The sequence below is a fragment of the Sinocyclocheilus anshuiensis genome, unplaced genomic scaffold, assembly GCF_001515605.1.
Source record: "Sinocyclocheilus anshuiensis isolate Anshui unplaced genomic scaffold, SAMN03320099.WGS_v1.1 scaffold2251, whole genome shotgun sequence".
NCBI classification, from domain to species: domain Eukaryota; kingdom Metazoa; phylum Chordata; class Actinopteri; order Cypriniformes; family Cyprinidae; genus Sinocyclocheilus; species Sinocyclocheilus anshuiensis.
In genome coordinates, this window is record NW_015540977.1 from 61,142 (window position 1) to 72,051 (window position 10,910).

Below are 10,910 nucleotides of genomic sequence, written 5' to 3' on the forward strand. Positions count from 1 at the left end.
AACACGGAACATTTTAATTATATTTTGCTAAAATGAACGAAATGGCTCGAAAAAAGATTTGTTCATTTTGTTGAACGAGACTCAAAGGTCCGAGTCGGTAAAATGATCCGAACTTCCCATCACTAACCAGCAGCGGCGAGCACAAGTGCCTTCAGCACCGCTGAATGAGTTCCGCGTTCAAACGCACGCAATAGGCTAAAGCAGGGGTGGGCAAACTTTTTGACTCGAGGGCCACATCAAGTTTTCCACATTAACAGTCTATTATTTTAATGGTAGGTTGATTTGAACAGTGAGAGACAAATAACAAAAAAAATCCCTTTAAGAGAGTGCTCCTAATCTCAACTCGTTACCTGTATAAAAGACACCTGGGAGCCAGAAATCTTGCTGATTGATAGGGGATCAATTACTTATTTCACTCATTAAAATGCTGTCTCTCACTGTTCAAATAAACCTACCATTAAAATTATAGACTGATCATTTCTTCGTCAGTGGGCAAACGTAGAAAATCAGCAGGGGATCAAATAATTTTTTCCTCACTGTATACTGTATGTATACTTGTACATACATGGCAGTTCTATTCTTGTACCATCGCTACCTTATTTTTTTATGAGCACTTTATGACATAGATAAGTTGCATTGGTGTACAAGTTGATTGATGTATGACACATTTTTTTCATTTCATTTAGAAATAACGTAAAATAAACAAAACGTTTACAAACATTAGAAACATGCATTTGCAGGTGCATCTCAGTAAATTAGAATGTCATGGAAAAGTTCATTTATTTCAGTAATTCAACTCAAATTGGTATGTGTGCATTTAATTTATTTAATACACGAGTTTCACAATTTGAGTTGAATTACTGAAATAAATGAACTTTTCCATGACATTCTAATTTATTGAGATGCACCTGTATATTCCCCACAATCCACAAAAAAAATCCGTAAAATTTAGCAGTGTTCAGAATAGAAAAAAGGATTGAAAATACAAGTAAAAAACAAACACAAATTATAGTGGCATTCACTATAAACATTTATTATAAACGCCCAGCCTAAATAAAGCAAAACTGAAACTAGCGGCGTTATTGCTAGAAAACGCACAGTACAAACTCACTTAGCTTTTCTCATTCGTCACCAATCCTAATATGGGCGCTTTGCGCTTGACCTTGATTGCTTTATATAATTTGCCTTGGAAATCGCAGCATGTTTCAGATGAAAAAACAACAACAACACAATTTATAATCCAGAAAAAATAGTACTATATCTATTTTCATAAAAATGTGTGTGGAAAACAGAAGAAAGCATATTTTTGCAAGATAAAATGACAAGTTATTTCCATGTTTTCCTCACGAAATTACAGTGCACGTGAGCAGGAGGATAAAGCTGGCATTTGTTCTGATACTGGAAAGTCTACAGAGCATTTTAAGCATTTTTAAAACGGTACCAATACAAGGTATTTTTCAAAACAAACTACGGGCCGTAGTTTGGACACCCCTAGGCTAAAGCTTGCCGCAAAGCACCGGCAAAAGTAATTACCATTAATGTGTTGGGGGGGGGGGAGTAAGGAGATATTTGAATTATTTATTAATAAACTAGTGTTTTCTGAGTCCGTGTTGCAAGGATGAAGTTGCCGATCCTGACTCGCCATCTCCTCAATGGACGCGCCTTTAAGCCGCTTTTCCACCTGGAACCATTACCTGGAACAATTTGTCCCAGGAACTGTTGCCATCTGCGTTTCCATCGCGGTCTAAAGTGCTGTGAATAATAGACAAATAGTCTGGTGACGTAGGTCTGCGCGTGTTTCTCAATATCAAGTACTCGAATTTCGGACTTGCATCCTCGGTAGTTTGGACTTTGAGAGTTCGATTCGGGAGTGTGAACTCCTGCCAGACGGGACGACGCAAGTCCGGTAATTCTGCAAACAGCAGCGTATTTGATAACGTCAGTCAGCTCGCCTTGGCTACTGCAATTTTACTCCCTGTATTTACAATAAGACGAAATATGATATCAATCACCACCTCCTTTTGTTTTGATTTAAACATATTAATAGCTGCAGAAATGTAGTTCAGGGAATGTATATAGCCTACATTACAATGAAACTAAATATTATATCGAACAGTATTGCCTCTTTGAAAAAGTACTACCTCGCGAGCAGGGACTTTCTGATGGGCAAATTTTTACCCGGAACTTTATTTAGATCCTGGTTCCTGCGGTGGAAACACACCGAGTACTGGCCCAAAGTCCTTAGTTCCTGCGTAAAGTTCCTGTGGTGAAAACGGGGCTTTAGAGAGAAATGCATCCTTACGGATTACACAATGAAAGAGTTTTTGTTTTTGATTTGTTTTATTTCATTAAGTAGTAATTTAAAGCTTTCTATAGTAGAGGTCGACCGATATCGGTTTTTCTCTGGCCGATGCCGATATTTAGAATTCAGGGCAGCCGATGGCCGATATAGGATGCCGATATTCTTTTTCTTTTTTCCCCTTCATCTCATTAAAGAGAGTTTGAGTAAATGTTTACTGCAGGGTACAAGATAGTAGTAATAATAGTAGTAGTAGCCTAATTCATAGTAATAATACAAAACTTAAGCACCTTCTCAAAACCGTTCTGAAGCATGCTTTTTGTTTATGTTTGCTGACAGACACCAGTGTTTCCCACAGACTTGCAAATGCAAATTCATTCTCTGCCAGCAGGAGGTGATGTTTGAGTGGGAGATATAGCGGTTTTCCCGGTAACGGCTGTAATCAAATAAGTGCTGCCCTCACAAACGCTACTTTATCAGGCATTAACGTTACAGGAAAGAAGAAATGAAAATGACATCAAAGTTTCTCTGAAGACGGTCGGTTCTTTTCAAAGACACATTCATATAAAAATACACGGGCTGCATTAGTCCTGGGCGGTATACCGGTTCATACCGAATACTGGTTTTTATTTTTGTTACGATATTAATTTTTAAAATACCGCAATACCAGTATATGTCACTTAATCAACGTTCGGAACGCGACACTGTTTGAAAGGGGTGTTGCACTGTGGTGAGGGAACAGCTGTATGTGTTATTAAAGCCCTATTCACAGGGGATTAGTATTACGGGGTGACCTCCAATCATTTGTAATAATTGCGGAGGTTGTCTGTAATCTTAATCCCGTGCGAATCGGCCATGTCTGTAATTTGTAAAGTAAAAATTCCCCCGCAAATGACCTACCATATTTCGCCGAACATCGAGGTCCTGTGATAATATTAGTCTCGTGCGAATCGGCATCTCTGTGATTCGGCCAGCATTTGACAGGTTGCATATCCTTTTTCGAGGTTTTTGTTTGCTGTGCGCCTTTTTATCCATCTTCCGCGAAGAATGGAGCTGCGTTAATGTGTTTGATACTATTTTGGGTGCTGTCATCATATCGCTACACCATACAATTTGCAGAAAGAGAAAGCTGAGAAGGTTTTGAGGTTAATGTGTTACAAATAAATCAAGCATAAAGCTTGAGATATTATTTTAACCTGGTGAAATGTAAATGACACAGCGCACGAAACTATATTAGTTTCTTTATATCACATGCACTTTTTTGTTTGTTGTTTTTTTTAGTCACTCAGACGCAGGCAGTGCTCTGCATGAGACAAAAAAGTAATATAGCCAAAACAACCGCATAGCCGCTCTTTAGTGTAGATGCATGTTGATTTTATCAGACGATTATAAATGAGAGTGACTCCTGGTTAACATGTATTAAAAGGGGTCGTGTTTAGTCACTATTTAGTGTGGTATTTTTTGACAATATTCACTCATCATGACAGTAAAATAGGGCATTCTAAGTCAATATACTGCAGTATTTCCTCTCTCAATCAGTAGAAAATATGGTTAACACCCGGTCATGCATGAAAAAAAAAATACCGTCTTGTACCGTGAAACCGGTATAATTTTTAAAAATACCGTGATATAAATTTTTGGTCATACCGCCCAGCACTAGGCTGCATTTTAATTTTGAAACGTGCAGTGCTTAGTTTATTCAAGGAAGTATAAGCCTTTTGGAAAATCTATTTGTGGCGGTTTTGATATAATGACGAGCCGCCACAAATAACTCAATGTATGGGAAACACTAGACACTGCTATAAGTCAATTGGCCATAATCTAATTGATAAAAATAAAAGTTCACTCGTATTGCACAGCCTGCAGCTCACGAGCGATGACATCGTGGACTGGAGCACTAGCGTAGCCAGGAATTACAATGTGGGTGGGCCCAGAGAAAATGGGGTTGGCCTATCCTAAAATACATCTGTTATCAGTGTTGCCAAGTCTGCGGTTTTCCCGTGGAATTGGGCTACTTTAACACTGTTGCCGCGGGATGTTTTTCATGTCCGCAGGTTGAAAAACGACCCCAATAACGCGATAGCCCATGCAATGCGAATTTTTCCAGGGGAAACCTGCCAAAACACGTGTATTTTATCACCGGAACGCGATTTTTAACGGGGATCCCCCGCAAAACGCATTTGGGCTAGTTTTGGGCTAGTTTTGAGTAGCGATTGGGCGGGTTTTGTTGTGAAAACCTGGCAACCCTGTCTGTTATCAAAATAGGCCAACACAACTAACAATTACACCTGCTTGAATTTACATCACCGTTTAATCAGAGCATACGCCTATATGTCATCATAAGTAGTGTTAGAAAATAATGATAAGAACAGCATGAGCACGACGGCCACACCACACACACGCGCATCTGACAGACGCAACACAACACCATCATCAAATCAGCAGAACAGTAGTAATGGACAGTATGTAAAACCCATGCTTGGTCATAGTCTGGCTCGGCGGCCACATAAACCACATGAAATAAACAACAGTGACTAGGCAGCTAACGCTAGGAAAATGTAGATTTTTGTACCTGTACACTGGTGTGTATGGGAGGTAACCTTTAGAGAATGGAGCGCTGCTGGTGATGGAGAAATATGTAAATTAATGTTAGCATTAGCAGAGCTGTTCAGCTCCTTGAGCGTGAAATATGCAGGGACGTTTCATTCATACTCGAAGCCGGAGGGCACAAGCACAAAACGGACTCATAGAAGTAACGTGACATGCCAGGAAAACCCTAATATGGACAAAGGCATGTATAATGGCATCCAGCGATCTCTGCTGTAGCTAAGGGGCTGTTTGCAAACTTATCTTCATCATTATTTGGCAAAAAAGAAAAAGCAACAACACAATTAATTTTTATAGATAACATATTGTGATTATTGCAACATAATTCACAATGATTAGGCTACCTTCTGACACAACTGACTGGGTGGGCCTGACTGACAGGTGGGTGGTCCCAGGCCCACCCATAGCTACGCGGCTGGACTGGAGACTGTCGGATCCACAGACACATTTAATGAGGAAAGTTAATGTGCACATTATAGTCAGCCCAGAAGTTAGTCTGAATTGCACATATTTCTACTTTCACATACAAATGACTTGAGGCTCTTACAAATATGATAAGCACGGTCGCATCAATTCTAGTTGGGTAAAACGTAATTACGCATTCGAAACGGTCTGTTTTGCCCTGCCATCATTAGCTGAAGCTGTGTGTTAAGGCGCGGCTGCAGAGTGTGAGCTGCTCTGTTTCATGCAGCCTCTGAGGGAGAGATATTCTCCGGTCTGGCGTTCCACAACAACGCTTAGCTGCCCGCAGATGCGCCTGCCTATAAATCGGCCTAATTTGCAGCACAATGCAGCCGATGCCGATTAATTTAAAAATGCCAAACATCGGCCGATTAATAGGCCGGCCAATCAATCGGTCGACCTCTATTATATAGATATATTTATCATGTCTGTGAGGCAAGTATTTGCTGAGTTTCTGTTCATTTTTGTGAAGTGCTCCTGTTCAAGACCGAGATGGCAGAAAGCGCATCATGTTTGTCTTCTTTATTTTATAAAAGCATGTTTTGTTGATATTGTGAGTGCACGTAAATAAAACTAGACCCTTTACAGCTCCGAATGATGTATTACTCTTATATTTATGAGCAAAAATTATGCCATATTTTAAGTAGTTTCCACTGAAAAAAATGCAAGTGATCGCGCTGGTGCCTCCATATCCTGCAAAGCACACTTCAGCTTCCACTCTTCCCACACATGATCTGTTATGCGCCTAATAGCGCACATTTGTCTAGGTTTAAAGTTTAACCCTTTCGCACGTGAGTTTAAAATATTCTAGCTGAGCCCCCAGCGTGAGTTTTTTTTTAGGCGACCGTTATTTTAGAATGTGTCGCCTTATTGTTTCCATGGCAACGCGTCACGCTTGTGATTAGGGCTGCACGATAAATCGCATGCGATATTTAATGCGCATTAATGGAAGAATTAGATGTGCTGCTCTCAAACTTTCCTGAGCATGGTAATCCCCTAGTTATGCTTAATTTAACATTTTAATGGACCATCACCTTCAACTCAACCTGGCTAAGACAGAACTTCTACAAACCCATTGTTTCAACAAACCCATTACTTTATCAAAATTTCACCATCCAGTTAGGTTCATCAACCATAACTCCTTCAAAAACAGCTAGAAACCTTGGAGTTGTGATTGATGATAAGCTAGGCCCTTTCTTTCAGAACGTGCAACACAACTTCTTGTTCAAGCTCTTGTTCTATCCAGGCTGGACTATTGCAATGCTCTCTTGGCAGGTCTTCCAGCCACTTCTATCAAACCTCTACAATTAATCCAAAATGCTGCTGCAAGATTAATCTTTAATGAGCCGAAAAGAACGCATGTCACACCTCTGTTCATCAATTTGCACTGGCTACCAGTAGCTGCTCGCATTCAATTCAAGGCATTAATGTTTGCCTACAAAGCCACCATCTTGGGTCGGAGTCGGGCCAAGAATGTTGATAAGCTGTCGGACAAGGGCCAGGCTATGGCCTATATTTGAGGCCAGTGCAGGGCTCTAAACAGCGCTACCAAATCTGCTTCTGGTGCCTCCATATGTAGAACTTAGTGGCGCTGCTCTCAAATGTTAGTCTGGAGCCCTACATCAGGGTTAACTTATATGTTCACATTTCTCAGCTTTTTACAATTTACTAATTTTACTTTTATTTCAGAGTTGATTGAAGAAAGAATGGACAATGAAGAATCAAGTGAATGTGAGGAGAAAAATCATGTCAAAACTGGAGAAAAACCTTTAAGTTGCTTTCAAACCAAACAGAAAGATTTAAAGAAAAGAAAAGACAATAAATATTTCACCTGCGCTCAGTGTGGAAAGAGTTTCACATGCAAAACAAGTCTTGACCATCACTTGAGAGTTCATAGAGGAGAGAAGCCGTTCACTTGTAATCAATGTGGGAAGAGTTTCTCACAATCATCAAACCTTAATGATCACATGAACATCCACACTAGAGAGAAGCAGCACATATGCGATCAATGCGGTAAAATGTTTTTATGGGCTTCAGTTCTGAAGAAACACTTAAAAGTTCATACAAAGGAGAAGCCACATTCATGCCATTTGTGTGGTAACAGTTTTTTGCATCTAGAAATTTTTAAAGAACATCAGAAAATACATACTGCTGTGGGAGAGTACATGTGCTATGAGTGTGAAAATACTTTTATTTCAGCTGAACATTTGAAACTGCATGAGAGGATCCACACTGGAGAAAAACCTTACAAGTGTTCACACTGTGACAAGAGATTCAGTCGGTCAGGAATCCTGAAATCACATGAGAGGATCCACACTGGAGAGAAACCTTATAAGTGTTCACACTGTGACAAGAGATTCAATCAGTCAGGAGACCTGAAAACACATGAGATGATCCACACTGGAGAGAAACCTTATAAGTGTTCTCACTGCAACAAGAGATTCAATCAGTCAACACATCTGAAAACACATGAGAGGATCCACACTGGAGAGAAACCTTATAAGTGTTCTCACTGCAACAAGAGATTCAATCAGTCAACACATCTGAAAACACATGAGAGGATCCACACTGGAGAGAAACCTTATAAGTGTTCTCACTGCAACAAGAGATTCAATCAGTCAACACATCTGAAAACACATGAGAGGATCCACACTGGAGAGAAACCTTATAAGTGTTCACGCTGTGACAAGAGATTCAGTCGTTCATCAAATCTGAAAAGACACGAGAAGATCCACACCGGAAAATAACTGTATCACTGCACTGCATGTGGGAAGTGCTTCAATCATTCATCTGCTCTACACAGTCATACAAAAAACAATCACAGTAAGGCCCCGACCACACAGAGATGCGTTTAGCTGTATACGTAAATATTTTGTATCGTATCGGCATTTCGTCCAGATGGATGCAGCGTTTTGGGAGCCTGAAACAGCTTTTTTTTTAAACCGGGTCCCAGAGTGGATAAATCTGAAAACAATACCTTTGTTTTTTTGTGTGTATAGTCAATCCGTCTATTTTGTAAAACAATTAAGTCATCACCCCACGTCTTGACCCTAGTCAGACACCGCTACATCACGTAACAGCAACAACAATAACAATGGCAATTGCTTCTTGAAAACTTCAAAAAAATGCTTCTGTTCGTGCAGCAGAAGCTACTGAGCCTATTAGCTTTACTAACTTTACTAGCTTTTCTTGTTGTTGTGTTGGGTTTGTATACAGCACGCAAGGTTTATGAACATGCTGCAAGTCTTCTCTGTTTTTAGTGTATCTCTGTGGCAGAATTACAGTGCTACATACTGGTCTGGCATGTATATGGATACGCATCCCTACTTGTAAGTCAGTAGGAGAGAGATATCCATCTCATTAGTTAGCATTTTTATTTTCAGTAATTAATGATCACTTTTGCTTTGAGTAATTATTAAATGTTACCTTTTTATTAATACACTATATATACTTTTTATATTTTATCAACAACTTTTGTGGTCTGCTGATTGTATTTGCATAGGGAAAAAGTAATTTTATATATTTTTTTTAATAGTTGAAAGCCATGATGTTTTGAGCGTTGTTTTAAATTTCTAAATAAAGATTTTAAATTTAATTGAATTTAAAGCCTTTATTGTCATTGAATTTTTCTGCATACAGTGAAATTAGGAGCACTGCTCCTGACTGGTGTTAGAAAATGAACATGTAACCACAGACAATACATGAGACTATAGCCTGTACAGTATAAATATAAAGGTATATACAACAAGTGACTACGTCATAATATTGTATAATATCATAATATCTTTTATTTACATCGCGTCTGCACTTAGTCATGAGATGATTCACGAGCACGTAAAACTGCACTTAATAAAAACCGATCCAGTGCTTTCAGCGGTGAGTGAATTCTGACAAACTTAAAAATTTCTGATTGGCCATTGTGTTCAAGAAATCAACAAATATGTCTGTGATTGGCTGCATTGCTCAATGCTGCAAAACATGTTGGATAGTTTGCCAGATCTTCAATTGCTTTTGCTTTCGTTTGAAGGTATTTAGCACTGTCTAGTACCCCCGTACATCCGGGCCTGGGCTTGGCTAACCGCTTATATATACAGGTGCATCTCAATAAATTAGAATGTCGTGGAAAAGTTCATTTATTTCAGTAATTCAACTCAAATTGTGAAACTCGTGTATTAAATGAATTCAATGCTCACAGAACCTGTATATATATATATATATATATACACTACTCACAAAAAGTTACATATATTCAACTTTCAGGTGAATTTTATGGAAAATGTAAAAAGTTCATGCTGCAGTGATATTATATCATGAAAGTAGGGCATTTAAGTAGAAGCATGCAATGGTAATTTCTTAATCTCAAACAATGTATTGAAACGTCTGATAACCTATCAAAGTTTCCTTATGTAAAACAATTCATTTGTAAATAATTAGATAAATGTATTACAAAACATTAATTGATACATTTTATATTAGCCTAAGCTTTTGCCTTCTCAATATTCTAATTTCATGCAACTACTAAAAATAATAAGATGTGTATTTAAAGGTTGGTTAGTTAGTACAGTTGGTTAAACTGAAGTCTTACCTGATCTGTGTGTGCCTCACCGACACTTTGAACATTTTGAAACCGAAAGAGCAAATGTGACTGACGTAGAGCACGTATACAGCGTGCGCGCCCCCGTGTGGAGGCTTTACGCTGCTGTAACATATTCTACACAAACAATCAGAGACAGCGATTCTGCAGTAACACAGTCACTGTTAAGTGTGTGTGTGATGACTGAGATGAATGGAGTCTCTTGAAATCTCTGTAGGATCAGGATGATCTTCAGCACACACGAGTGTCATCATCACTAATCACAAAACACAATCAAACACTATGGGGGTAGAATTGTTGCATTATTCCAAATAAATAGATTATGATCCACAAATAAATGTAAATATGTTTCTTATAATCTCTTTAGATTTATTTGGAATAATGCAACAATTCTACCCCCATAGGATCTGGCATCCGGGGCTGGATCGGATATTTCTGGCATGGACACACTATCAGGTGAAATACAATTTATTAAACTTTTATGAGCTCTGAGTAAAAAATAAATAAAAAATGCAAAGCCCCAAAATCAAATAGCTTCCAGAACTAAAATTATGACATTATTCTTAATACAAGCAGAATCAGAAAATAAAAAATGGACAATAACAATAAGCTGTTGATACAATGTGTAAGGAATTGAATCAATCATTACTCGAAACAAATACAAGAACCTTTACTGACGACCTTTACTGACTTACAAGACAGGCTGGTAAATTTTCTCAAGTCACCAGCCACTGGCAGATGTGGCAAAAAGTTAATTTTAGGCCCTGCTTGCAAGAGTGGAAATTAGGACAAAAGCAATTTCCCTACTTTAGAGTGAGGTAAAATAATATACATGTGAAATACTCATTTTCGTTTATTTCACAGTGCAATTGACCGTTCACAGGGAGCTTGATTGACAGGCGATCTGACCAATCAGAATGCAGATATTATGTGCCGCCACTGCTATCT

At 38.7% G+C, this 10,910-nt stretch overlaps 1 protein-coding gene and 1 long non-coding RNA gene across 2 annotated transcripts in view; one reads left to right on the forward strand and one right to left on the reverse strand.

Annotated features, from left to right (window-relative positions):
- Positions 1 to 3,816: 3,816 nt before the first annotated feature.
- Positions 3,817 to 10,910, reverse strand: part of LOC107690100 (uncharacterized) — an 8,004-nt gene continuing 910 nt past the window's right edge. Inside the window, exons 2-3 of the long non-coding RNA XR_001634400.1 lie at positions 4,625 to 4,626; positions 3,817 to 3,829 (exon numbers count right to left, since the gene is read on the reverse strand). This is a non-coding gene — a long non-coding RNA (uncharacterized LOC107690100). The remainder of the gene's footprint in view (positions 3,830 to 4,624; positions 4,627 to 10,910) is intronic.
- On the forward strand, positions 7,281 to 8,661 carry LOC107690099 (zinc finger protein 85-like). The gene has a single exon (XM_016488335.1). The coding sequence runs from the start codon at positions 7,336 to 7,338 to the stop codon at positions 8,113 to 8,115; it is 780 nt and encodes a 259-aa protein (XP_016343821.1). The 5' UTR covers positions 7,281 to 7,335; the 3' UTR covers positions 8,116 to 8,661.

What these genes read in the sequence shown, in the direction of transcription:
- LOC107690099 (XM_016488335.1), top strand. Translation starts at nt 7,336, where the DNA reads ATGAACATCCACACTAGAGAGAAGCAGCACATATGCGATCAATGCGGT.